General features: G+C 34.7%; 6 protein-coding genes and 1 long non-coding RNA gene across 11 annotated transcripts; 2 read left to right on the plus strand and 5 right to left on the minus strand.

The window, feature by feature from the left end:
- Positions 1-8,487: 8,487 nt before the first annotated feature.
- LOC103827754 (zinc finger protein AZF1) lies at positions 8,488-13,219 on the minus strand. Of its 2 annotated transcripts, XM_033287259.1 has the most exons (2): positions 9,015-13,219; positions 8,488-8,882 (listed from the first exon to the last, which is right to left on the minus strand). In XM_033287259.1, exons 1-2 carry the CDS (start codon positions 9,342-9,344, stop codon positions 8,679-8,681), a joined length of 534 nt encoding a protein of 177 aa, XP_033143150.1. In that variant the 5' UTR covers positions 9,345-13,219; the 3' UTR covers positions 8,488-8,678. The 2 variants fall into 2 exon arrangements, with proteins under 2 accessions (XP_033143150.1, XP_033143148.1); XM_033287257.1 differs by having other exon boundaries at positions 8,488-13,219.
- Positions 13,220-13,465: 246 nt separating this feature from the next.
- On the minus strand, positions 13,466-14,122 carry LOC103827745 (60S ribosomal protein L26-1). Its single transcript, XM_009103288.3, has one exon. It carries the CDS (start codon positions 14,090-14,092, stop codon positions 13,652-13,654), a length of 441 nt encoding a protein of 146 aa, XP_009101536.1. The 5' UTR covers positions 14,093-14,122; the 3' UTR covers positions 13,466-13,651.
- Positions 14,123-14,152: 30 nt separating this feature from the next.
- Positions 14,153-17,965, plus strand: LOC103827730 (BTB/POZ domain-containing protein At3g49900). 3 transcript variants are annotated; one of them, XM_033287245.1, is made up of 4 exons: positions 14,153-15,985; positions 16,120-16,135; positions 16,324-16,821; positions 16,897-17,965. In XM_033287245.1, the coding sequence occupies exons 1-4, from the start codon at positions 15,816-15,818 to the stop codon at positions 17,650-17,652; spliced, it is 1,440 nt and encodes a 479-aa protein (XP_033143136.1). In that variant the 5' UTR covers positions 14,153-15,815; the 3' UTR covers positions 17,653-17,965. The 3 variants fall into 3 exon arrangements, with proteins under 3 accessions (XP_033143136.1, XP_009101514.1, XP_009101524.1); XM_009103266.3 differs by having other exon boundaries at positions 14,155-15,985; positions 16,066-16,135; XM_009103276.3 differs by lacking the exon at positions 16,120-16,135 and having other exon boundaries at positions 14,155-15,985.
- Positions 17,966-19,124: 1,159 nt separating this feature from the next.
- Positions 19,125-19,670, minus strand: LOC117126688. The gene is made up of 2 exons (XM_033275506.1): positions 19,578-19,670; positions 19,125-19,376 (listed from the first exon to the last, which is right to left on the minus strand). Exons 1-2 carry the CDS (start codon positions 19,668-19,670, stop codon positions 19,125-19,127), a joined length of 345 nt encoding a protein of 114 aa, XP_033131397.1.
- A 488-nt stretch (positions 19,671-20,158) lies between these two features.
- LOC103827719 lies at positions 20,159-22,657 on the minus strand. Its single transcript, XM_009103256.2, has 3 exons — positions 22,130-22,657; positions 21,352-21,899; positions 20,159-21,247 (listed from the first exon to the last, which is right to left on the minus strand). Exons 2-3 carry the CDS (start codon positions 21,883-21,885, stop codon positions 20,396-20,398), a joined length of 1,386 nt encoding a protein of 461 aa, XP_009101504.1. The 5' UTR covers positions 21,886-21,899; positions 22,130-22,657; the 3' UTR covers positions 20,159-20,395.
- Positions 22,658-22,937: 280 nt separating this feature from the next.
- On the plus strand, positions 22,938-25,101 carry LOC103827711. Of its 2 annotated transcripts, XR_625169.2 has the most exons (4): positions 22,938-23,967; positions 24,353-24,385; positions 24,458-24,588; positions 24,816-25,101. It is a non-coding gene; the product is annotated as an uncharacterized LOC103827711 (long non-coding RNA). The 2 variants fall into 2 exon arrangements; XR_004456212.1 differs by having other exon boundaries at positions 24,458-25,101.
- Positions 25,102-25,126: 25 nt separating this feature from the next.
- Positions 25,127-26,860, minus strand: LOC103827702 (telomere repeat-binding factor 3). The gene is made up of 5 exons (XM_009103238.3): positions 26,167-26,860; positions 25,994-26,078; positions 25,833-25,916; positions 25,434-25,746; positions 25,127-25,352 (listed from the first exon to the last, which is right to left on the minus strand). Exons 1-5 carry the CDS (start codon positions 26,523-26,525, stop codon positions 25,336-25,338), a joined length of 858 nt encoding a protein of 285 aa, XP_009101486.1. The 5' UTR covers positions 26,526-26,860; the 3' UTR covers positions 25,127-25,335.
- Positions 26,861-27,560: the final 700 nt, after the last annotated feature.

The raw sequence follows: 27,560 nt of genomic DNA on the forward strand, positions 1-27,560 counted from the left end.
AAATAAGACTACATAACATAAATATATTTTTTAAATTTTCTTTGTGAAAATCATTATGTTATTTGATTGTTGTACTTGATTTACATATTTGCATAGATATTTGTGATAGATGAATAACTATATTATTATATGAGTAAATAATATATATTTATTATATAATATTAGAAAAATAAAATTATTTACTTGTTAAACAATCTTGTCTCATGTTGGGGACTCGGTTATAGACATATCATATTCGAATGAGATATTTTTACAGTTATAAATTTTCTTAACAGTCAAGAAACAAATATGAATATCAAAGCAATATCTCATTTGTAGAATAACTGCTCTGAAGAAATTGAATTTAGGCATCAAAAAAGACTGAAAATGAATGTGCAGATGTGTTATCTAAGTCAGTTTTACAAAGTACTATTCATAGTTCATATATCATTTATGTCTATCCTATTTTTTTTGTACATCTTTTCTTAAACATCTTGAAATAACTGATGCTATTTAATAATAAACTTTTGGCTGGCAAAAAAAAATCAAATTTATCTAATTATTGCTTAAATATTTTATTAATATTGTCTAAAAAGCTTTCAAGTGATATCATAGTTTAATTTTTATTAGATTTTTTGTTGTTAATTTTTAGAATTTTTTGTATTTAAGATTTTTTCCATATTAAGTTTCTATTTCTTTCACATAATTGATATATATATATATATATATATATATATATATATGTTATAAAAAATTATCATCAGATCAGTTTTACTTATTTATTATTTCTTTTAATGAAAATACACTTTTTAAATAATTTAATTTAAAATAAAATTATATATTAATTTACTGTATTCTAACAATTTGATAATTTAATTAATTTGCTTTGGTGGATAACTTAAAAAGTTTTCATATGAATCGGGAAAAGCAAGTTTATGTTATTATATTATATTTATTTGTGTATATAGAATCTATATATAATGCTAGTGTAATAAAGAAAGAACATTATTTTTTGTAATTTCAAAAAGATACACAATTTGAAATTAATCAAAATTGAATAAAATGGTAATTAAATATTTGTAAATCTAATTGTTTTTTTTTATCTTGTTTAGTTGGATTCTCATGAAAAGAAATCGATAGGTCAAACAAATATTTCAAAATTTGTTGTGTTATTGTTTTGTCTATAAATTAAAAAATTTATTGAATTGATATATTTAATTATTGCACCCTTAAATAATATTTTATTAAGACATTAGAGAACTATGTTTTGAGTTGTTTTGTCAAATTTATACAAAAATCTATGCTTTTTCATATTTGTCACGGAAATTTATATGTTAAACTTACTTTACAAAATTCTTAACTTTGTCACGAAAACAAAAATCTATGATTTTTCATATTTGTCAATGTTCTCACACTTTCAAAGAATATATTAGCTTAGTCATTTACTTATTTTTTTACAAAACAAAGTATCGGAGTTTTGAAAGTCGAATTCATATTATTGTAATTGTATATAAGAGTTTGTGATTACATATTTAGTGATTCTTGTATATGTGTCCAAGAAAGTTTCAATGGCTTAGTGGTAACTGTCCTATATTTATGTCATACTAACCCGGGTTCGATCCTTTCCTTCGCATTGTTTTTTTATTTTTTACGAAAAAATAAATGAGATGACGTGGCAATTTCGAGCTCTCTGATTGGTTGATTTTCCTATCCTACGTGGACACCCTCTCCATGGCTTATATCCCCCTTTTAGTATTGTATAATATAAGAAAAATAAAATTATTTACTTTTTAAATAAACTTGTCTCATATCGGGAATTCAGTTATAGACATATCATATTCGAAAGAGACATTTTTACAGTTATCAATCTTCTTAACAGTCAAGAAACAAATCTAAATATAAAAACAATATCTCATACGATCTCTTTGTGGAATAACTACTCTGAAGAAATTGAATTTATGCATCAAAAAAGACTGGAAATGGATGTGCAGATGTATTATCTAAGTCAATTTTACAAAGTACTATTCATAGTTCATATATCATTTAGGTTCATCCTATGTTTTTGTCCATCATTTCTTAAACATCTTGAAATAACTGATGCTAATTAATAATAAACTTTTGGCTGGCAAAAATAATAATCAAATTTGTCTAATTATCGTTTAGTTTGTCTAACTGATATATGTATTTCTCAATTCTAAAAAAATAGTGTATAATATTATATTACATTATTTAAAGAATATAAAATAAGACTACATAACATAAATATATTTTTTAAATTTTCTTTGTGAAAATCATTATGTTATTTGATTGTTGTACTTGATTTACATATTTGCATAGATATTTGTGATAGATGAATAACTATATTATTATATGAGTAAATAATATATATTTATTATATAATATTAGAAAAATAAAATTATTTACTTGTTAAACAATCTTGTCTCATGTTGGGGACTCGGTTATAGACATATCATATTCGAATGAGATATTTTTACAGTTATAAATTTTCTTAACAGTCAAGAAACAAATATGAATATCAAAGCAATATCTCATTTGTAGAATAACTGCTCTGAAGAAATTGAATTTAGGCATAAAAAAAGACTGAAAATGAATGTGCAGATGTGTTATCTAAGTCAGTTTTACAAAGTACTATTCATAGTTCATATATCATTTATGTCTATCATATTTTTTTGTACATCTTTTCTTAAACATCTTGAAATAACTGATGCTATTTAATAATAAACTTTTGGCTGGCAAAAAAAAATCAAATTTATCTAATTATTGCTTAAATATTTTATTAATATTGTCTAAAAAGCTTTCAAGTGATATCATAGTTTAATTTTTGTTAGATTTTTTGTTGTTAATTTTTAGAATTTTTTGTATTTAAGATTTTTTCCATATTAAGTTTCTATTTCTTTCACATAATTGATATATATATATATATATATATATATATATATATATATATATATATATATATATATGTTATAAAAAATTATCATCAGATCAGTTTTACTTATTTATTATTTCTTTTAATGAAAATACACTTTTTAAATAATTTAATTTAAAATAAAATTATATATTAATTTACTGTATTCTAACAATTTGATAATTTAATTAATTTGCTTTGGTGGATAACTTAAAAAGTTTTCATATGAATCGGGAAAAGCAAGTTTATGTTATTATATTATATTTATTTGTGTATATAGAATCTATATATAATGCTAGTGTAATAAAGAAAGAACATTATTTTTTGTAATTTCAAAAAGATACACAATTTGAAATTAATCAAAATTGAATAAAATGGTAATTAAATATTTGTAAATCTAATTGTTTTTTTTATCTTGTTTAGTTGGATTCTCATGAAAAGAAATCGATAGGTCAAACAAATATTTCAAAATTTGTTGTGTTATTGTTTTGTCTATAAATTAAAAAATTTATTGAATTGATATATTTAATTATTGCACCCTTAAATAATATTTTATTAAGACATTAGAGAACTATGTTTTGAGTTGTTTTGTCAAATTTATACAAAAATCTATGCTTTTTCATATTTGTCACGGAAATTTATATGTTAACCTTACTTTACAAAATTCTTAACTTTGTCACGAAAACAAAAATCTATGATTTTTCATATTTGTCAATGTTCTCACACTTTCAAAGAATATATTAGCTTAGTCATTTACTTATTTTTTTTACAAAACAAAGTATCGGAGTTTTGAAAGTCGAATTCATATTATTGTAATTGTATATAAGAGTTTGTGATTACATATTTAGTGATTCTTGTATATGTGTCCAAGAAAGTTTCAATGGCTTAGTGGTAACTGTCCTATATTTATGTCATACTAACCCGGGTTCGATCCTTTCCTTCGCATTGTTTTTTTATTTTTTACGAAAAAATAAATGAGATGACGTGGCAATTTCGAGCTCTCTGATTGGTTGATTTTCCTATCCTACGTGGACACCCTCTCCATGGCTTATATCCCCCTTTTAGTATTGTATTGATTTGTTTAAAACAATGCGTTTTAGCTAAACCTTGCCTAAAAAGGCTTGGAAGCCGTTGTGGTAGTTCATCATCCCTAATCTCCTTTTTTTTCTCTATATATAATCTCAAACCAATAGTGATTTATCATCGTTTCTAGATAAACCCTAATCGTAAAAGTTTCACCTTTATTAGTCGGACTTAGAAACCCTAATTTTTGTGCAGTTTTTCAAACCCTAAGAATCTTAAAACAATGGAGAAGAAGAAGTTCATTGATAAGAAAAAGGCTGCGACATTCGAGCTGTACCCTCGTGAAAGTCTTTGACTTCCCTTGAAGGTTTCCATCATATTCACATGTAAAATATATAATACAATTGAGGACTACAATCAATGGATCTTTCCTTTACATATGTAACAACTTATAACAAACTAAAGAATAATATTCATAAAAATATTATTAAGTGGCTATCACCTTCCAGCAGTTTGATCGTCGGGTGGTAAGAATCCCAAACTGGAACAGAAGCTGAAGAATAATTTTGATGGAAGTCCGATCCCTTTGTGAATATATCTGGGTACTGAAGTGATGATGGAACATGTAGAACACGCATCTGACCCATTTGATCTTTTTCGCACACGAAATGAATGTCGATCTCTATGTGTTTTGTCGGTTGGTGTTGGAAAAGATTAGAAGATAGATACACTGCATTAATGTTGTCACAATAGACAATTGAACCTTGTGTAAGAGGACAACCCATTTCTACGAGAAGGTTCCAGAGCAAACATATTTCTGCAACCGCATTGGCAACTCCTTTATATTCAGCCTCTGCGCTTGATCGAGAGACTATCGGTTGGCGTTTAGCTGACCAGGAGATGAGGTAATCGCCTAAGAAGACACAGTATCCCGGTGAAAACCGTCTGGTTGAAGGACAGCTTGCCCAGTTTGCATCTGAATATGCTATCAACGACATTTTGTTTTTCTTCAGAAGCTGAAGACCATTGCGTGGGACCCTAAAGATATCGTAGTATGCATCTCAGATCTTTCATGTGAGGCTCCATTGGATTATGCATGAAGAGACATATATGTTGGACATCATAAGATATATCAGATCTCGTAAAGGTAAGATATCGTAGAGCCCCCGCCAAACTTTTGTACTCTTATCAGATTCGACAATGGTGTTTCTTCCTTGTCTGATAGTTTTGATTTGATGCAGCAGCATCCATGTCATTGGCGCCAACATAACGTGTGATTCAAATATTTTTCCTTTTTGCTTTCGTGCTTTGGCTTTATGTATATTTACTTATTAGGATAATTATGCTATTTCCTTTTTGGTTTAGTCTTTAGATTCCTAATTCCATATGGCTTGTCAATGGAATTAGCTATATAAACAGATGCTAGACATAATGTTTTAGGAACGTTTTGATTTATAATAAGAAGAGCTTTGCTTTTATCCCTTATTCAATTCGATTCAATTCATCAAACATGAAATTGGTCTCAAGAATCTATCGAAAGAAACTCTTTATTGATCCAAGAACAGGCCTCGAAGAACTCTAAATTCTTAGATCGACTGTTGATAGACCATGGATTTTATCCACTTGTAGCCATGATCTATAAGTTTTTTAATATATATTTACTACTATATAAAGTCTATTTAGAGTATTTACAGGTTCAGGTACGTTCTGGAGAAATATGATGATTTTGGAGTCTTTTGAGGTGCAGAAATGCATAGGCGCGTCAGATGTCTAGCTATGGATGGAGACCTTCCCACAGTTAGATTGAGCCCATATTTTGACACAAGATGGAGATTTGAGTTAGATTTCCAATTCCGCCTGGTTTGAGGTCAATCAGCATCCTGTAGCAGAAGTTATGCTCGTTTTACTGAAGAGTGGCCAGTCTGCCTCGCAAGAGGAAGCTGTCGAGGAGATGAAGGACTGTCGATCGATGACACAGCATTGGTGTCGATCGACAGTGATGCCATAATATGGACTGAGCATATTTTATTACCGCTGAAGCCCAGAAGCAACCCCTAATTACCAAAATACCCTTGGATGACCAGAAACCCTATTTATGTTATTCATAAGTCATTGTTAACGGCTACACACTCTTTAAGCTTTCTATTATTCTTGTTCTAGTGAGGAGAAAAGAGAGGAACTCCATCAGAGTCCTCCTGGAACTCTATTTGTTTTGGTTTTATATTATTTATACTTTTCATTTATTCATCTATGATTTCTGTGATAAATTTCATGTCTGAATAGATCCACCTGTTAGGTTTAGGGTTCAGATATCCACCTGTTAGGTTTAGGGTTCAGATAGGTTATGAAGTATTAGTCTAAAATATAGAACTGCTAAGTTGTGATATTCATCATAGGATTGTTCTTACTGCTTGTGTTCTAGAGTCGTGAAATAGAACCTTGATCTTAGAATTATTAGGCACAATTGCGAACGCTTGGTCTTTTCTCTGAACTGAATTCTATTGAGCTATTAGAAACATACGAGAGTTGATTTAAGAACCCTAGTGAACACAAAACAAAGTAATCTCAAGATCTACAAAGTGATAAACAAAAATGGAGAACTTTCGCAAAGTTATACCGAGTTACATAAATATAAATAACAAAATTTTATTACAAAAACTTGTATTGGTTGACAATGATTGGTTTTTTCTTTGTCACTTGTATTGGTTACCAATGGTTGATTTTGTTCTTCATTGCTTCTTTCTCACTTTGCTCATCTTCACGATAATTTTTTCCATATTACTTCTATTATCCTTCTCTTCCACACTCTTATCCACATCCTTTTTTCATCTTTCCACTACCTAAACCACCATCTTTCTCACTTTGTTCCATGTCTCTATTATCAGAGGTCAGATAGTTTCATTTTTGTCCTTTGAAAACAACACTTCATAGAAAAACATAACTATCAAATTAAGTCATCGTCATAAAATTCACAAAGTATTACTAAGTTATATAATCTAAACTATTTAAAGTTTTAGTAAGTTTTTACAAAGTTTTATAGTTATATCAAGTTTTACTAAGTTATACAATTCTGAGTTTGTTTTTCTTCTCTTTCGATGGATAATTCATGATTTGTTATTTTGCTATTTTTTCTGGAGAAAATTTTGAGTTGTCTTTTATTTGAAGATTATCATTTCTCATGTGATAAAAAGATGAAAAAAATAAGACTGATTTGTTTCAGTGAAAAAATGATTAAAACTTGAAATACTTAGTTGATGTCTAGATTTTTATGTCTGGATCCAAATTTAATGGGTGGGTATAGTTTGGGTCTGGATAATCCGTCTGGTAAATTTGTAAATAATTAGATTTCATCTGGTTGGTAGGTCTTTTAATAATTTTCATGATTTAAATAAATATTAAATTAAAAAAAGAAAAGAAAAAAAGAGTACTCGATAATATTTTTGTTAACGAGTACTGGAGCAATCGATTCTACATTTGACGCTGCGTTTCGGATTAGAAATTATATTGGGCTAAATATTCTCGGCTATTAAATAGGACCCAACATGAGCTCTATTACAGATTTCGTATGGTCCATACAATGAGTCTTTGGTGGTGCATAACTGCAAAACTAATTTAGATCATACGACTGCTTTAGGCCTTTAGCACACTTGTAAGACCTTACTATTAACATACTTAGTACAAGTGGAAGGCATTATGATTAGTACGAAATTATAGAATCTACCCAGGAAAACAGGTGAAATTCTTTCTTTTTTTGGCAAAGGCGCTGATAAAAAAATGCTTATATGACAATGTTAATAAAGGGATATAATCGTTTTTGAAAATTTAAGTAGCTAGAGTTCATAAAGGGGTAATGTCGGAATTGAGATTTTAATTTAATTACATTACCTGTGTCTAATTTCGCTATTGTGTAATGGAGTTACTGGATATTTTCGCTTATGTAAGATATAATTACCAAAATCATTTTCACGTGTAACAAAAAATATATATATTTGTATGTATATAGGATTATATGGGCATTTAATTCAAAGAATACCTAATATTTACATTTTCTTCGGAGTACAAAAGAACTTGGGATTGATTTTGACGTGTAAGATATTTTTCCTCAATAAAACTATGATAATAAATAGACTCTTTACACTCATGAAAACGAAATAATACAGTTTCATAACAAAAAAATGTTGAAAGCGTGGAGGGAAGTGTGTCTGCCAACCAATAAAATGGATAATAGTGATCAAAGACGACAAGACACTTAAGGATTAGCTTCGTTAGGTGCTACTAACCTATCTATCACTACTTCAATAATTAATACTAACATAGCCAAAACTAATACTACTAATTTCTCCTATCAAAACATGTTACTTTTTGTAAACAGGAATTGATTACTTAAATAATTTTAATTAAGTTGTTAATCATAAGGAACAGATCACTTCAAGCTGGGAGTGACAGTCAGATTCCTAGAACTGGCTCCATTGCTTGCGGAAGTAGTAAATAAGAAAATTACATAACGAAATTTCCGAGAAGCAGAAATTACATTAATCAATTTTTATTATTTCCAATAAGAGTAAAATATAAGATTTAATATTTCCTCGTTTTTTTTTACTTTCTTTAAACAATATTTTTCTTTTTGTTTACGTAAAAAAAGAAAATAAAAATAATCCAAAGTCCACTCCAATCATTTTCATTACAGGCTCATCAGCTAATGATCGATCACTAGCAAGCTGATCGGTAAAATAAAAATTAAAAAATATCACAACGGCGACTTTGTTTCTTCACCGGAGAGTTGACTTTTCCCCAGTGTCTCATCGCAAGAAACTTCAAATACTTGATCGGCCGGTAAGTTCAGGTCAAACCCGTGGCTGTTACTACCGTTCCCGTTAATGTTGCTATTACTGTTACCACCGTCGTAATGACACCGTTTGTGACCGCCCAACGCTTGACCAGATGGAAACGACTTAAAACAGATGGAGCACTTATGAGTCTTTCCACTTTGACCAATCAAACCGTTACTAATATTTCCGTTATTAGTAATGGAACCGTTACCACTGTTATTATTATCGTCGTGGTTATTATTATTATTACTAACCGGTTTCCGGTGACTGGTTTTGTGTCCACCTAACGCTTGGTAAGACGGGAAAGATTTGCCACAGACTGAGCACTTGTAGTCTCGATGGTGGTGATCAGACGGTGGAGGAGGAGGAGAAGAGTGATGATCATCATCGGAGGAGCCACGAGCAAGCATGAGGAGGCAGAGAGCAAGATACTCTTCTTCGGAAGGAGGATTGGATTTATCATCTATACGGTGTCGTTTTGTGCGTTTTCTTTTGGTCCACGGCTCAAGATTCTCCGGCTCGGTTAGGAATGGAGAGGGAGCGGTGGTGGTGGAGTTCGGAGAATTGAGAGTGTCGAGAGCCATATGATCGCCTTTGATTAATTGATGATAGAGAGGGAGATTTGTTTTATAAAAAGAAGATAGAGAGAGTGAGTGAGCTGGTGAGGGAGTGAGATGAGATGTGAGAGCACGTCTTTGTTATAATTTTTAGGTGATTAAGAGTGGGAACGTGGGCTCTAAGTGATCAAGTGATGCTTCTTCCATATCCATTTATATCTCATCCTGTTTTTATCTTTAAGATAATTATTTATAATTGAACTAATTATATTCCCTACATACAAAAAAAAGTACAAAAAACTGAAATCTAAAACCATGTTAGATCGAGCTAAACATATAAGTACATTGAAACTCCAAACTGATTAGTTACATCAAAGACTTAGAAAATAACATCTTTTCAATAGCAACAGCTTATTATATTATAATGTGTAATCTACGAATGCCTATTTTAAAATGACGTGCGGTGGGGAAAAATCATGTAACTATATATGTATTAGAGTCTAACATCAAACTTTATTGAAAAGTCGAAAAAGGTTACACATTCACAAAGATGGAATACTAAAGTACTTATCAAAGCTGTGCTAATTTTGGCGATAGGTAGCAGTCCAAATCATGATCTGATCATCTAATTCAATTTATCCACATTTTCTAGTCGCAAAATTTATATGAATCAAAGAAAAAAGGACAATCACAGATTTCAAAAGATAATATTTAGTAACACTAAATATATTTTACACTAATACCTTTGTCTTGGATCGTTCTTATTAGATAATCACAAGAATAACTGACTTTGTAGAACTGACTTATTAGATAATACCTTTTTGTTGGATCGATCTAATAATGCTTTATATATTTCTTATGATGTTAGTTGCTAGTTTTTGACACAAATTTTGTTTTCAGTTTTTCTTTTGTTATTATATTTTACGTAGAACTGACTCTGGGCATATAACCCAATGAAATATAAAATTTGACCCTCAATTTTTTTTAAATAAAAGTATGTATATATTTTATAATTTTAAATTATAACTTTTTTAAAAAGTTTACACTAAAATATTTAAAACTTCTTAAATTTCAAAGCCGATCCTGATTCTAATAGTAATTTAAACACATCTATGGTATTACTTATATAAAATGAGGAAGGCATAAAATGCAACATGTGTTGTTGATGCAGTTTTTGAGTTGCCAATAACTTCGGAGTTAGTTTAAAGGCTTGGCCATTGGTCAAGTTAGCGAATCTTCTCACTTATCATGTGTGGCGTTGGGTCATAACCAAGCTGCCGTTTTTTCATTGGTTAGCATCTCTAGTTGGGACACGTGGTTTGTTACATATGGTGGAAGTGGATGGGTATTTGGTGGAGACTTAAAAAAGACGGTACGAGACTTTCTTAAGTCTCAGGCTACTACATTGGTTGTGATCACCCACTTCATTCTCTCTCTCACTTTTTTTGGTTAATTAGATATGTTTGCTCGTAAGTTTTTTTTTTTTTTTTTTTTTGAACTGATTCATAATGTTTGCTCGTAAGTTGCTATTTTGTTCTGCTGACTGCAACTAAAAGGAAATTTTCGAAATCTTTACTAAATAGTCTAAGGCTCTCAAATTTTCAGGACCGGCCGTTTAAATCCTATAGCTAGGCTTGTTAAACAAATATAAGTAACAAAATTTCAGTTTTTGGACCCTGGAATTTAAGATGTGATCAATTTCTTTTCAAAAGTTTTCTAGATTTTCCACTCTTTTTTTCTATTATCATGAACAACTTTATATTTTAGAAAAAAGAGATATATACATATAGAGAACGGATGAGTTTGAATCCCATAGAAAAGAAGTGGAGACAGTTACATGGGATGATAATGATGTAAAATGGACACTTGAGATAAAAGAGGTCCCGGGAGCAAGTGAGTGAGTGAGATAAAATAGAGGAAAAATGTAAGAGTAAATAAAAGTGAGCTTATTTAATTATGTTAACTAAAAAGTTATCTTATTTAGCTATGTTAACAGATGTGTTTTCTACATGAAATTAAAGTGAGCTTATTTAATTATGTTAACTCAAAAGTTATTTTGTTTTTGATTAAAAAGAACTTATTTTGTTAAATTTTCAAAAAAATATTTAAAAACGATGTTTTATGTTTTAGCACAAAACATAATTACATTTATTATATTTTAGACACCTATTTAACTATTTATCTTAAGAGAATAGATGTATCTCGACTGCTAATGTAATTGTATCCACCAGTGATCACTTTCGTCGAACTACTTACTATATGGTCCATGAGAGTCCACCAAATTGACGGGATTGTTGGCAATAACATGAAAATCGTCTAGTTTTTCACTTGGAAGTTCATTTTCTTCAAATAGGATCGAAGTTTTTCAAAACATTGTTGATCTTGGTCGACAACGAATTCACCAATCTGAACAGTATTTTCCTACTCTTAAGCATCAAATCATAGTGGTAGTAACTGGCAAGTGAGCTCACGGCCTAAAACAAGAAATGAGATTATAGTTTTTGAGTTAATATTTTATACTTTAACTAATGAAGTTTCTCAAAACATTATTGATCTTTGTCGACAACAACTTCACCGATCTGAACAGCGTTCTCCTACTCTTAAGCCATCAAATCATAGTGGTAGTAACTGACAAGTGAACTCACAACCTAAAACAAGAAATGAATTTGTATAGTTTTTGAGTTAATATTTTATACTTTACTAATAAAGCTTCTTTCCGGGAAAAAAGATGAGTCATCTCAAAGCCTATATTAGTAACGTCTTGGTTTATGGTATATAAAAAGTTTAAAAATAATTGATTTGTCTACATCACCAAAGTACACTTATCTTTTCCGTCGCACATTCGTTTAAAATTCCAAGGTTAAGCGTATTTGAACTGGAGTAGTGTAAGATTGGGTAAGCTATTGAAAAATGATTTGCGATACCGTATAAGTGAGGTCAAAGCACGGGAAAAAGTCATATTGTGATTGCAGGATCAATAAACAATGATTCCAAACCTTCAAAAATTAATACACCGTTTGTCGGATGGGATGAGTCACAGACCGAGTGAGCGGTCATGGGTGGCCCATTAGCCGTAAACGGTCGGGCATTACAATATTCTTCTGTAGAACTTTTTCTTTTAATGATATGGCTTTGCCCCGGTTCGAACCGAAGACCTTCTGTGTTAGAATGACGTGACAACCAACTACACCACGAAACAATTGTGGATTGCTAGTAAGAGTTTTACAATAGTTGTACTTTTCTATCCACAGTCCCTTCTGCCTTGTGGATTGTCTTCCCCTTCTCTCTCGCAACAACTCTATTTTCTCACAACTCTTGCTCATATCTCCAGCTCTCTGATCACCATGAGCAAGGGACCAGAACTATTCACCGACATCTACAAATGGCAAAAGGTGCATCTTCAATCTCCACCTCCGCAAGTTCTGATTCCGAAGATATGTCATGATAGGCCGGTGCATGCTTTCTGACTCGCATTTCTTTTTCCGTTTCTCGACAAGGAGAAATTTAGAATTATATGATAAACTGATTTATTGCATTTACGGTAAGATTTGGAATGCATGCTGTGTCGGACGATATTTACTGTTATTGTATGCAGTTGATCACTTGACGAGTGTTAAAGATAAGGTGAAAAGTAATGCTGAGCTTGGAACTCTTCTCCAGCGTGAGGTCTTTCCAAAACCGAGACCAATATAGTACCAATAAACTTTGGGGTTTTACAATGGACACTAATCTTTTTCTTACTACGCAAATTTTGAGGCTTGGGTTTGAGATTCGCTTTTTAAAATTTAATGAATGACGTAATCCTCAGATTTCGCGTTTGTATTTTGTGGGCTATTACGTGAGTAACACGGTCAATGAGACAATTTTATCAATTACAGAGCAAACGATTCTAAGCCGAATAGATTCCAAGAAATGAATTTGATTGGTTCTCGGGAGTGTTTTTTACTTCACAAGATAATAGTTTCAGATAAAATGATACGAATATAAATCGCAAAAAGTCCCAAAACATACGAAAATGAATTCTAAACCACAAACAAACGACTAGAATCAATTAATTTTTTCGTGGTACAAGCACTTCACTAAATACGCATCACGTAGTCACTAAATCTCTAGCACATCAATCCCAACCACAATCAAGAGAGCAAACATTCATGTAAAAAAGCATCAAACATTAGATAACGGCTAAAAGAGTCAAACTCATAATCCAAATTGAAATGAAATGATCCTTACTCATGTCCGCAAACATTCGACAGAACAAAATTTAAAACACAAAAGTACTGCTTGTGATTAAAAACTTAAAAAGATAAAAACACCTTACTCAATCAACTCTTTGATTAATCAACGTTCTGCATAACATCCTCAGCAGTAAACTTGGTTCCCTTATCCTTATCCGCAGCAGCACGTCCCTTGGCCTTCCTCTCCAAAAGCGACTTCCTGTCCTTATCAAGACGAAGCTTCGTAATCACCACTTTCGACGGCTGAACTCCGACATTGACGGTGGTTCCGTTCACCTTCTCCCTCGTGATCCTCTCGATGTGAATCACCCACTTGCGACGGTACACCTGGACAACCTTTCCTTCACGTCCCTTGTAGGTACCGCGAACGATCTGAACCTCGTCGTCTTTGCGGATAGGCATGGATCTGACGTTGTACTTCTGGCGAAGGTCAGTGGAGAGAGGTGAGCTCATGATGACGCGTCTCTCGCTTGATGAGGCTGTGAAGTGAGCCTTCCTGTTCTTCCTGCGAGAGGAGGTGACTCTTGGGTTGTACTTCATCTTCGCCGCCGGGTTTGAGGAATGGGGAAGTGAAGGTTAGTGCTAGTAAAGAATATATAGTCTGTGCAGAGCTAGGTTTACTCGAATATTAGGGCTTTGTTTTAAATGGGCTTGGACTTTTATTAAATTTTACTATTGAAAGTCATAATGGGCTTGTTCCATAAAAATTATACGTGTTGTAAAGAAATTTTAAAGAGTAACCAAAAATTGTGTGAATCCTGCAAATCATTTTTCTTGTAAAGAAATCATCAATCATGCAAGTCCATACTACGCATGTAGTATAATTTATAAAATTCGAATTTTAGTTGGGAACACGTAACTCTGTTGACTGTTGGTCGATAACATACATTTGCTCATGGTTGAGGTCAACCTCAAATATGAGTTACTCATCAATAAGCTTATATTGTTAATTTATATGCAAAATCAGCGGAGAGAAAGAAAAAAAAAATAGAACAAACGCCTTTGTTGTTTGTATTCGTATCTTTGTAAATTTTGTAATTTTTTTAAAAAAAAAAAAATATATATATATATATATATATAGCATTTTCTGAAAAATCAATTTTTTTTATTAAAACCCCACAAATGTTGATTTTGGTTTTCTTCATAAATGGTTAATTTTTGAAATAATAGTTTTCTCTAAATTTTAGAGAATCTATCTATTAAAAATATTGATTGACAAATTAAATGGTTTTGTACAAAAACACAAGATTTCAAATGTTGATTGAATGAAAAATCGTTTTTTTTTTTTGGAAGAAAGAAAAATAATAACCATTTCAAAACGAAACAATCATCACACTCACCAGAATAGGTGAATTCCTTGTGAAAAAATATAAACGAATTTTATAGAAAAATTGATGGCAACGGATGACGAGAAAAGAGGGTGTCATGAGAATCGGATTGTGTTGCACTCACTGGTCGGTTAAACTAGTCTTTTTATGAACTTCTGGCACGTTGCTGCTTCGGAGTCAGGGCCGTCTTAAATTAATTTTAGATCATGTTAAAAAAATTATTAATCGTACATTTTATTAAGTAATTTTAAAATTTAATAACTTTGTCTAATTTTTTTAAATTCTAAATTTAGTATTATATCTAAAATTTTAAAGTTTTTTACCATAAGTTATCTATTTATTTTTTTTTAAAAATTAAAATTTTTATTTCTATATTTCGGGCTCTGTTCGACCGATCCACTTGCACATGCTGTTAGACGGCCCTGTTCGGAGTAGAGACCATATAACATGTGAATTTAGGTTTCATCCACGCCATCGGAACAATCAAACTAGTGTTCTCTTGGTAGATATTGTTTGAACAAAGCTATATAAACAGTTCAATGTTACTGCCACAAATATGTTTGTTAGTTGCACAAAACCAATAAAACATGGATATCAATAAAAGATTAATGCATAAGTGCTAAACACAAGAGTCTGTATTTATTTAAAATCTTGTGGAAATTTGAATGTAGAACCAAACATATCAGGAGCATGTGGCCGTGGTCCCTCTCTGCGAAACAGCAGGTTATTGGAAGAGAAAAAGGAAATATGCATTTAAAGACTTTCACGTATATTTGTAACGATCACAAAGAATCATTTATTTCCTCTATTACTACATTTATTGCCATGTTTTCTTTTCTCTTCTTTACTCTCCCAAAAGCCTAACCGATCTTCTCTGAAATCTCATTAAAAAAAAATCTTTCATCTTCTACCTCTCTCTTTCTCTCGAACAAAGAATGAAGCGATGGACAAGTTTAGGACATGTAGATACGATAAACGAAGAAGAAGACTACATGGATCACTCTTCTTCCTTCTCTTCCTCTTCTTCATCTTTGTCTCCTTCTCCCCAACCACGTATCAGTCTCTCTTCTCCTTCAATGGAGCTTGAATCTAGAGTCAATAAATGGTATTATTTCTCTAAAACCTTACCATTCTTCATGACCATTTTTCATATAGTTAAATCTTATTCTTCAATATTATAATAAGGTCGTTGGTTCATAATTCTAAACCTGATGCGTTGGTACATGTGGGCGGCACAAGGTTCCATCTTCATAAGGTTACATTTTTCAAACTTTTGTTTGCTAATTTCGGACATTGCCATTTGCTCAATATTTTTATTTGATTTTCGAATTGCATACTTCTCCCATTTGTTAATTTTTAAAAATTAGTGAAGATATTATTACACATTTAATGCGAATAAGTAAAAAAGGTTTGGATTTATTATATGTGATCTTTATTCTATAGGATCCTCTGTCAAGAAGCAGCGGCTATTTAAAACGCCACCTAACGGACGTTGACGAATTAACTCTCTCACCGCCGTTAAACATAACAGCCGAAACGTTCTCGTTGGTAACTGCTTTCAGTTATGGCGCTCACATTGAACTAACGCCGTTCAATGTCGTTTCGCTGAGAGTCGCCGTCGAGCTTCTTCTGATGATTAGAGATAACCTGAAGAACTTAACGGAGTCTTATCTCCGACGAGTCGTCTTCGCCAACGCTAACTACATCAGCATCGTTCTCCGTTCATGCCTCGCCTTGCTTCCGGAGTCGGAAACGGCGGCGTTTTTAGTCGGAAGATGCATCGAAGCTTTGACGGAGATCGGAGATGGAGACTGCGTCAACGAGTTTCTCGAGCAAGCCATTATACTTCCCGCCGGAAATTTCGTGGTCGTCGCCGACGCCGTGCAGCAGCATTTCCCGCGCCATGATTTGCTCTACAGAGTCGTTGATGCTTACGTGAAGGTACTCAGGGCTAATTTCGTCATTGTGATTGGACTGATTACGTGTCGGGTTTTAATTGGATGGATGATTTTGCAGGAGCACAACGGAGAGATAACGGAGGAGGAGAAAGTTGAGATATGTAATTCGATAGACTGCGACAAACTCTCGCCGCCGTTACTCCTTCACGCAGTTCAAAACCCGAAAATGCCCCTGAGGTTTATCGTACGCGCCATGCTACAAGAGCAGAACAACACGCGCCGCTCGATCATAGCTGCCGCGGATTCTGTCGCCACAACCGGCGCTCCTGCCGGACGTCGACACCGAGAGGACTCCTCGGCGACGCTCGAGTCGCTTCTACAGCGAGACACGGCGGCGAGGCAAAACTACCGGCTAAGAGCAGCGATGGATTCAACAAGCTCGAGGATAGAGAGCTTGGAGAAAGAGCTCGAGGAGATGAAGAAACTCATATCGAAAGAATCACTACGGATCATGGAGTCTAATTCAAGAAGCGTGATGGACTCTGTCTCTGCTCGATCCGCGAGCTTCCACCAAAGGAGTAACAACGTAAACAAGATGCAGAGAGGAGAGAGAGGTTCGGTTTCATCACTGAGCACGACTTTCCGGCGAGGGGGAACCTCTCCTCCGCCGCAGCACCGGCGAGAGAAAAGTCTGGGGAAAAGACTGATTAATGGAATAAAGAATGCTTTCTCTTCATCATCACCCAAACAAGGAGCCAAGAAAAATGCGAATACTGTTGAGGAGATTTATGATGGGTTAGAAGATATCGTATGGATCAAAGAAGATGACAACGTCTCCGAGGAGCTTCACTCTCACTACATCAAGAGCAAATGATCTCTCTCTCTATCTCTTACCAGATTCCATAATCTTCTCTCAGTATAAGTTTTGTAGCCAAAGAGTGATTCTGCGTTTCTTCTTCTACTTCATGTAATGAGATTTCCATTTGTTTACCTCCAAGTGGATGGATGGATCTTTACGATTTTGCACCATCTCCACGTAGAGTTTTTGTTTAGCTGCAAATATATATATATATATATATATATATATATATATGTTAGCAGAGAGAGATTGATTGGTTAAGTTCATGTGTTACTGTACTAACACAAGAATGGAAGAAGAAGAGAGAAGTATATAATTTTACCTGCAATGCACGTAACGGAAGGTACCCATTTTTCTCTTTTTAGAGCATTTCCAATGTAAAACTCTATTTTTTTCCTCCAAAATGGAATAAAAGTGAAAACAGAGTAAAATTGTTCCAACCCTACTTCAATTTCCGATTAACAATGATGAACAAAAATAAATAAATAACTCCATTTATGGAGTAAATTTCATTATAAAGTGAGATATGGAGTGGGGTTGGAACATTTCTTACTCCATATTCACTTTTACTCCATTTTAGAGGAAAAAATGGAGTATAGATGGAGATGCCTCAGGGCATCCACAATGATGGATTCCATTAAGAAATCCTTAGCCATTATTTTACTATATATTTTTTTAATTGAATAGTTAAAGATTTTAAATCAAAAAGTGAGTTCAATGGTGGATTCCATTGAGGAGTCTTTATATTCACAAATAAATGAGATTCAAAATCAGAAGGGACGAAGGAGACCAGAGACCTTGGAGCTTCTCACATGGCGTCTCCCTCTTCTCATCCCTTAATGAAGAAGCTCGTGACCTTCATCTTATCTACTCTGTTTTTCACCACCGCGAACTCTGAAACGCAGTGCCGGCGTTTCAAGTCGATCATCAGCTTCCGCGACTCCATTGCCGACACAAGAAACTTGCTCGGCCTCTCTGATCCTAACGATCTTCCCCACGTCACGTTCCGTCCATACGGAGACACATTCTTCCACCATCTCACGGGCCGTTTCTCAAACGGCCGCCTCATCATCGACTTCATTGGTACTTGTCCCCACTCTTCCAATCGTTGCGCGCCACGTCGATACGGACCCGATTCTTAAAACCTTTATATAAAGATTGATCCTTACCTTTTCTCCTTTTTTTTAATTTCGAAACTAAAAACTCATATGTTTTTGTGCTAAAGATTCACTACGGATCACCGTTGTGGATGGTCTTACTTTCTTCTTCTTTCTTAACTTTAGCTTTTGCAGCCGCATCTTTCGCCTCTTTTCTAGCTGCGGCCTAACTTAGCTGCTTCATTTTATCCGAGCAGCTTCCTCTATTCCTCTATCCGGTGGTAAACTAGGCTTCTTTTTGGGTCCTTAAAGCTCATCTGGTTAACAGGACAAATAATTTTCTGGAAGGATTGATACTAACAATCAAGATTCAGAGAGGGCGTGTGATGACTAACCAACATTATCAAAGATGATGCCAGTTGAACACCGCTTAAATAAACGAACTCCACAGTCATTATCCATCCGGTTCTTCATCCTCGGGAACATTGACACAAAGTCTAGAGTACTCTCCACCATTTCATTCAAGAGCTTCTTCACCTGGTTTTGAAGCATGTCTTGACCAGCAACAATTATCAACTTGATGAACCAATTAGCATTAACAAAGACTAGAGATAGACTTGGTAGCAAACAGCATGAACAAAACTTTCCAAAATACAAAACACTCAACTAAGGTTAGAACGCTATAGACACGACACCATTATCCAAACATCTCTAAGGAAACAAAGTCTAGTTTAGTTTCCCATGAGAAGAGCTATAAGCACATGAAACTTCGCATCGATGTATTTATGTATGAGAACGTCCATTTGGGCATGTGTTAGTTTTTTTAGGTTTGATTCGAAGAACAGTGGTGGTGGCTATCGAATTGATGGCAGCTTTCCCATTGGGATCTTCCTCTTCGCTGCTGCTATCTCCTCCACTTTTCTCACCATTAGCCATTCCTTTACCGTCTCCGTTAAAAAAAAAAGACTCATTCTTTTCTCATTCTCTCACCGTCTTACGGAGAATTTCGAACTCTCCTGCAGAAAAACGTCGCCACAATTTTGGAGACCAAAACCGGATTTTACCAAACCTTAATTGGAACTAGTTAACTGAATCGAAAAATAATCCAATAGTTAAACTGAAAAAGTCGATTCAATTTTTATCGCAAAATAGTCCAAACCAAACCAAGGCCTCCGGCAATTTGGCTATTAAAAAGTGCTTGAAAAGAGGACTGGATAGGCGGTGGAAACTACCAAGCTTGAGTATGGTAGGGGCTGTTCCTCGTCTCTGGGTGTCTAGATATCCACCGTAAGCCTTTCCTCGTTTAAACTTCGCCCTTATTTGAAATTGAAGATTCTGCTAAAAATCAAGTACCATTCAAATAATGTAGATTTCATTAACCAAAACAATTAACTGAAACCAAACTAAACCGGAACAAGATGCTCTTGTGAAAAGAAAAGTAACTGAAAATGTGTTTTGAAAGAAATGTAACAGAACTCATACTTTTATCAAACTGATCTGATATGAACAAAGGCCTACGATCTCTTCTATACATGTAAGGCTGTAACCCAAAAAAAAGCAGCACAACAACAACACAAACCATAATAATGCACAACAGACGAAAGAAAGAGGAAGAAGAATACACAAGTGAAAAAAGAGTTTGAAAAGCTGTCTTTTTTTTCTCAAGCAATCTCCTTCCCTCCTGAAGGCAACCGCCATTGTCTATGCCAATACACAGAAACCCTCGACCACATAGGAAACCCAAAACTAGACTCAAGAGGTCTATCAGCCGGTCCACCAACTATCAACGGTAACCACAAATACCTCGAATCTCTCAAATCCGCAGGGTTCCACCTATTCGCCATAAATATAAACCCACCAGGAACACCAGGCAACGGCACCACATACGTCCCCTGCGCGAAAAACGTCGTCGACCGAAAAACCTTGTTCCCGCCAACACAAGGGTTCCCCAACGTCTCCCACGGACCCATGATCGACTCAGCTGCATGAGCCAACGCTTCGTTTGGTGCCCACCCCGTGCAACCAGACGTGATCATGTAGTATGTGTTCTGGTGTTTGAAAACAGCTGGTGCTTCTCTGTGTTGTCCCACCATGATTCTCTTCATAACCGGTTCAACATCGAGGTAATCTTCGGTTAACGGACCGATATGCATCACGCTGTTGTCTTCTGATGAGTAGACCAAGTAGGCGGTGTTGTCGTCGTCTTTGAAGACAGTCATGTCTCTGCTGTCGAAACCGTGTGGTGACTTGCTGTACAAGTAATCGAACGGACCGGTTGGGGTGTCGCTAGTGGCTACACCAACGGAAGCTTTAGTGTAGTTTGCGTCGTCTACATGCATCCACATCACGTATTTACCGGTGTCTGAATTGTAAATCACTTTAGGCCGCTCGAGAACGTTGAGCTTGTGCAAGTCATGTGTCTCGTCTGTTTCTTCGGCTGCTAAGACAACACCTTCGTTCTTCCATGTCCATAAGTCTTTCGACGAGTAGCATCCAACACCGATTATATCAACCTGAAAACAAATCCAATAAACTGTTTTAAACATATTTTATTTTTATTTATTTTAATACCAAGTAATTCTCCGGGACCAAATAGTAACGGAGAGAAGGAACTTACCCGAGCTGCTCCTTTCTTGTGAGAGTGATACGTTACTCCATCTTTATATTCACCATACCAATAGTAACTCTTGGACTTTTCATCATACAACATGCCACCACCGTGTGCTTGAATCGGGTTCCCTTCTGTGTCCAACCAAATCTTCCCAGGGAAGAAGCGGTGCAATGTATCATTATTACCACCATCTTTGGTCGGACCAAAGCTGGATGTCATGTCGGGGAAGAAGAGATGGCGAATCTGAGAGTTTTCGTCCAGAAACTCTTCGACTAGAGTGGTTGGTCTTTTGGGTTTTCTTTTGATAGCTCGTGGAGAACGTTTCCTAGGAGGAGGCATGCGAATGTTCTCTTCTTCTACTCGTTCGAGCTCATGTACAACGGGATGGTGGATTAGTAACTGAGAAGAGACTTCAAGATTATCTACACTACAGTTTCTTCGGTATAGCATGATTAGATGAATAATGAAAACACATCCCACCAGTGTTGATACTAAACGCAATAACGTTGTTGGTTTCTTGTTGTGCTTGTTCTTCACCATCCTCTGTACACAACCTAATTCAAATACAACACACCCAGAACAAGAACACATAAGCATCTAACTAAGCAAAGTTTTGTCTTCTTTTTTTTTATTGAGTGGGAACAATACAAAGTTGTCTTAAGCTATGACAAATCAAGAAACAGTTCTAATTAAGCAGAATGTCCAATACCAAGATCCAAAAAAAAAAACAGAAGCTAGACTCTAGAGACCAGTATTTTCAAGCTGAAGAACATCGGGAACTCACCTGAAAGACCAGCCGGAACCGAATTTTCCGACAAGTGATATAATCCCGTAGACTCTCAATATCTTAGCTTTCTCCAAACTAAGAAATGGCTCAATCAAACACCAAAGTTTCGATTTACAGTTGGTTAAGATTCTCCGAAGCTAAATTACAGAACACAGAACTAGATTTGGGGAAATAAGAGAACCGGGTCGGTGAGGTTTTGGTTAATAAAGATCTGTCACGGGGACAGAGAGATGTCTTTGATGATGATGATGATGATTCAGACGTGCGACCAAAAGGACGAGACAGATAGTTCTTTAACTCGCCTGATGAGTTTCTGTCTTTCTGTTTCTTTTTTTCTTTTTTTTTTCTTGGGATCTTGCCGTTCTCGTTATTTAACTAATTTATCTTCATTTAAAGAAATGCAATCAATGATTGCCGCGTTCATGTCTTCATTCAAAGAAATGTAACGATGTTTCTGTTAATATATTTCTCCACAAGTCCATAACCGTAGGAATCACTAAGTAGGAATTATTCTTTGTTATATGTTCTTTTTAACCACAGTTTGTTATATGTTAATGAAGTGTATATATTGTTTTATCACTGAAACCAATAGAATCATTTGTGATCTTATTTTTGGCTTAATATTGTAACATGTAGATCTCTGGTTAGTAAAAGACTAATCAAAAGTATGAAAACATAAGCATCTATTTTGGTGTGGAATGATAGATAGACTTCATGTGCTTGGCCGACACCGGTAAATAATAAATCACATCACTTTGATCATGCATTTATAGTAGATAAGTTCTACAACAACCATACATCACGTACGTGGAATACACATGTTAGTAGAACTTTGATTGCTCCAGATGATTTGAACCTCACTAAAAACATTCCACTAATTAAGCTGGATTCAATTTATATATAAAGATGGATGGCGTTTTACACAAGCTGGCAAATATACGATTAATTCTGGATATGAAGTTGAACAGCTCTATCCGGATAGAACGAGAAAACCACAAATATTTGGTCCATATACTAAGGTTTTGCAGGTTTATTCATGGAAAATTAATTGTTCTCCAAAGTTAAAACACTTCCTCTGATATATTATTTTCAGGTTGTTTACCGGTAAGAAGAAATCTCAAATTTCGAAGGATAAAGTGTGACACACATTGTGAAAGATGTGGAGCAGATGAAAAAAGGATAGACCATGTTTTTAATGTCCTCCAAATGTTCAAGTTTGGGTCCTATCAAGGTCCCCACGAACCCATGGAGCTTCCAAATGCAATTGTTTTATGAATATAGATTATCTGTTTTGGAGGATTGCATTGCTCATAGAAAATGCTCAATTTGTTTGGATTATTTGGTACATTTGGAAGGGATGCAATGATAAAGTTTATTATGGTATAAATAAAGACCATAGAGATACTTTACGGTTGGTAGAGACATAAGCAGACACTACTGTCTACTGATAGAGGCAGCCTCTCTTCTTTACATGCGGAATTTGAAATTTTTATTTAGACAATGGAATGTACAAAAAATCTCGGATAATTTCAAGTGACTTTTACCATAGATGGTTTTCGATTATTGAAAATAGTTTTAGAACTAGAAGAAACTCTATTTTTACATCATATCTTAAAGAAATACAACTGGTTAAGGAAATTTTCATAACCTTTGAAATCAAACACATACCCCAAACTCAAAACACAAATACAGCCAATCTTACACGAGGTGTTCAAAGTCAACCGACCTACGGGCTCTTTGGGATCCGTAGAAGAATCTGATTATTGTATCCGTCAGAGCTTTTTGAATTCTTCATCAATGGGTTGGTGGGAAGCTTCTCTCAATTGGCTGCGTAGGTGAGATAATATCATTATTTTCCTTATTATTGTCTTATATCAGCTCAGTAGTATTGTATTCTTGTCTCCTTGTAATTGTGATAAAATTGGTTTTGTAGTTTTTATTCGTCTAGAGAGACAAACTCCAAGAAATTGATGTCACCATATGGATTTTGATTGCCAAGTTTAGGGTAGACCAATTCAGTTGTTTGTTTCAATAAATGCTTTTTGCAGCCTCTTATTCAAGCAAGAAATTGAACTTTCTTTAATAGGGCTTCAAAATGCGGAAAGACATCACTTATCAATGTTGTTGAGGTAAGCATATATCTATGCTTCCTCAGAAACCCCATTTCAGTTTGATGGTGGTTGGGAGGGTATCTGATTTGCTTTTGTCTTTCTTGTTTAGAATGTTGGATATAGTGAAGACCTGGATCCTATTGTAAGTGTGTTACACCTCTTATACAAGAAAGACATCATCAATAAGACAATACTAGAATATAACATTTTGCAGATTGGTTTTCACATGAGGGAAGTGATAAAAAGAAATGTTACTTTCAAGATATGGGATGCTAGTGGGCAATCAAGATTCCGCAGCTCTTGGGAACGTTTTGTTCACGTTGGAGTCCTTTTGTCCTGCTACAGGTATGTAGTTGATGCTGCAGATCTTACAATCTGTTTATCTCGAAAAATGAACTCCATAACTTGTGCAAGACTTCGCGTAACGGTATCCCTCTTCTTGTTCTTGGGAACAAGATGGACGAACCAGGAGCTCTCTTTCTTCAACTATACCCACTCCAAAAACAGCACAAAAGTCATCAGATCATGTTTTTTTTAATTAATGTATATATATATATATACTGTGATTGCAGGGGGCTTCAGTTGTTTACAGATAGAGAAGTCTGCTGTTTCATGATATCATGCAAGAAGTATGCCAACATTGATGAGGTCTTTGATTGGCTCCTAAAGCATTCAAAATCAAATAAGTTTCTCAGTCTTCTGTGTTGTGTGCCTTGTTCAAGACTATTTTCTCGTGTGAAACAAGAGTTTGCCCCTGCTGCTGGTCTGTTCCAGTCTGGTCTGGTCTCTATATAATGGATTTTGCTTGAGCATTTGCAATTTTTTGGAAACAATATATAAGCCACTATAAATTTTAAACTCAAGGAAGGATAAATAAAAGCTCTGGTGATGATCAAAGGCTTTATATATTTCTCTTCAAACCAGTTTCTACAAGAAACCTATGAGGTTACTACAAAGAAGAGATAAACAACATAACAATGGACAAATGTTTTACAATAATCTTCTCTTGAGTTAGGGACCAATGCTACAAGCTGCAGAATATACACGTTTTACTAACCCCCAAAAATTACTGCAGCGATTCAAACTTTGACATTATCTGGCTTCACTACCTGCACAAAAACAAGAAAGATACACCCATTAACATTTCATCCAAATAGTTTGTGAAGAACGGACATAAGCTATTTTCTTACATTGCATCCTATACTTGAAAGCTTTGATTGCAGCTTTGGCAAAAATGTGTGCAGCTTCAGCTTCTGCTTCGGCTTCATCAGCCTCTCTAGCCGCTTCTTCAGCTTCTGCTATTGCAAACTCTGCTTCTGCTACTGCTCTTGCAGCTGCTGCTGCAGCTTCTTGTGCTGTCATGCCCTTTATCATAAACAGCTCTCCATCTACTTGTGAATTAGTAAGATGTTGTTGGACACCACTCTCCTTGTTTCCTTCCAAAAAGAGTTGAGGTGAGCTTTGTTCCGCTGCGTTCCGACAAATCCTGTATCTGTGCTTTATCTGAGAGACAATTGTTAACAGAATCATGAGAACATTTGATTATATAAGAAGAAATTTGGATCAAAGTGTTAATATTTATTTCTTACCTTAACTATAGTTCCAACATTAACCAAATGCTTAAGTCTTGAAGTCACAAGCCGTTTCATATCAGGTTGCATATTGTGTCTCTCCTTGAAAAAGTTTAGAGGGGGAGACAGAGTAAGTTGTTGATGAATGAAAAGGAACAATAAGCATAGAAAGAATATACCTCAACATAGAGCAAGATGGACTTTCCATCAGGACCCAAATGTCTGTTAAAGTTAGCAATAGCCTCCAATATCATCTTATCCACACTACCAACCAACCAAAAAAACATACTTTAATTAGAGCTCAAAACGATCCCTCTCAAGAAGCTTCAGGATACAAAGAATAGGTCAAAACCTTGAAAAGAGCCCTTCAAAATCTCGTGGTGGTGCACAAGAAAGTGCAGGAGGAAGAGGAGAAATGTGTTGAGCTCCGTTGGCGATAGCGACGATGGTAAGAGCAGTAGCGTTGTCATCATCATGAGAGGAAGGAGTTCTTTTAAGAGCAAGCTTAGCCTTCTTCCTAGATCCGTACATAGCCGTGACACTAATGTTTCTCCATTTGTCCTTGAGATCGACATTGGAGCGAGACTTGAGGATAGAGGTGAACTCGGGATCGGAGAGAATGGTGCGCCATTTGCCAGTGCCGTGTTTGAGAACTCCAGCCTTAAGAGCTGTTTCTTCTTGCGATGTCCACTTCTGCTTTGGTGCTCCCATTCTCCCACAACACACAACAACAGTAAAGACAAGAACTTGGAATGTCTCTCTACTTCTTGTCTCTGTCAGCAAGAAAGGCTGTTTTATAAATTGAGAGAGAGAGAGGATGAAAAGCAAATCCGCACCAAGTTTTTCAATCTCAGAGATCCAGCAGAGATTACATGGGGATCCAATTTCTGAATCTAAGATTGTTGCAGAGACAAGGAAGAAGAAGACGAGGAGGAGGAGGGACTTTTGTTGACCTTTGTTTTCGATTCAGTTTAGGCAGAGGATGAATTCTCTATTTTTGTTGGACACTAGGACCCCTTTACTTTCTCCATTTTACAAATTTGTCTTATACTTTTCATTTGTTCAAGTAAAATTTAACCTATTCGATTTAAGGAAAGTTTTACTCAGGGTATGACTGGTTTCCCGCTACTACCCGCAAACGCAGCTTTTGCGGTTGGTAACGGTTGCTGGCGTTTTGCAACAATCGCTCAAACCGCTCTAAACCGTTCCAAAGCGCTCCAAATCGCTCTGAACCTCATAAATTTAAAAGCTGGTTCCAGCTAGCGTTTGCGATTGCGGACGTTTGCGGGAGGACAATTTTTTTTTTCCAAAACAATATAAATACAAAAATAAAAAAATTCAATAAAAAAAATTAAATTGAAATTATAAAAATGCTAAAATATATCAATTAAATTTTAATTAATATTATAAAACTTTAAAATAAAAATATTTTCTATATTTTTAAAAAATTTAAACTATAACTTTCTAAATATAAATTTTATATTTATTATAATATTATTATTTTTGATATTTTTATAATTGTATAAAATGTAAATATTGTTAATTTATAATTTAACTGATGCTGCATGCATTTGGTAGTTAACCAGTCATAAGTATCCCGCAAACGCACCAATTTCTAACCGCAGAACCAGTCGTACAAATCTCTTAAAACCGCTAGAAACCGCAACCACCCGCATCCGCAACCACCCGCATCCGCAAACTCCCGCAACCGCAACCGCAACCGCTGCGGTTGAACCAGTCAGGCCC

This window comes from Brassica rapa, chromosome A01 (genome assembly GCF_000309985.2).
Source record: "Brassica rapa cultivar Chiifu-401-42 chromosome A01, CAAS_Brap_v3.01, whole genome shotgun sequence".
Lineage (NCBI taxonomy): Eukaryota > Viridiplantae > Streptophyta > Magnoliopsida > Brassicales > Brassicaceae > Brassica > Brassica rapa.

What these genes read in the sequence shown, in the direction of transcription:
- LOC103827702 (XM_009103238.3), bottom strand. Translation starts at nt 26,525, where the DNA reads ATGGGAGCACCAAAGCAGAAGTGGACATCGCAAGAAGAAACAGCTCTT. An exon ending in TTTGAAGGGCTCTTTTCAAG is followed by an intron (nt 26,079 to 26,166) that starts GTTTTGACCTAT and finishes GTTGGTTGGTAG; the next exon opens with TGTGGATAAGATGATATTGG. An exon ending in ATGTTGGAACTATAGTTAAG is followed by an intron (nt 25,747 to 25,832) that starts GTAAGAAATAAA and finishes ATTGTCTCTCAG; the next exon opens with ATAAAGCACAGATACAGGAT.
- LOC103827754 (XM_033287257.1), bottom strand. Translation starts at nt 9,344, where the DNA reads ATGGCTCTCGACACTCTCAATTCTCCGAACTCCACCACCACCGCTCCC.
- LOC117126688 (XM_033275506.1), bottom strand. Translation starts at nt 19,670, where the DNA reads ATGGCTAATGGTGAGAAAAGTGGAGGAGATAGCAGCAGCGAAGAGGAA. An exon ending in ATTCGATAGCCACCACCACT is followed by an intron (nt 19,377 to 19,577) that starts GTTCTTCGAATC and finishes TATTTTGGAAAG; the next exon opens with TTTTGTTCATGCTGTTTGCT.
- LOC103827730 (XM_009103266.3), top strand. Translation starts at nt 15,816, where the DNA reads ATGAAGCGATGGACAAGTTTAGGACATGTAGATACGATAAACGAAGAA. An exon ending in GAATCTAGAGTCAATAAATG is followed by an intron (nt 15,986 to 16,065) that starts GTATTATTTCTC and finishes TATTATAATAAG; the next exon opens with GTCGTTGGTTCATAATTCTA. An exon ending in CAAGGTTCCATCTTCATAAG is followed by an intron (nt 16,136 to 16,323) that starts GTTACATTTTTC and finishes TTTATTCTATAG; the next exon opens with GATCCTCTGTCAAGAAGCAG.
- LOC103827719 (XM_009103256.2), bottom strand. Translation starts at nt 21,885, where the DNA reads ATGGTGAAGAACAAGCACAACAAGAAACCAACAACGTTATTGCGTTTA. An exon ending in ACAAGAAAGGAGCAGCTCGG is followed by an intron (nt 21,248 to 21,351) that starts GTAAGTTCCTTC and finishes ATTTGTTTTCAG; the next exon opens with GTTGATATAATCGGTGTTGG.
- LOC103827745 (XM_009103288.3), bottom strand. Translation starts at nt 14,092, where the DNA reads ATGAAGTACAACCCAAGAGTCACCTCCTCTCGCAGGAAGAACAGGAAG.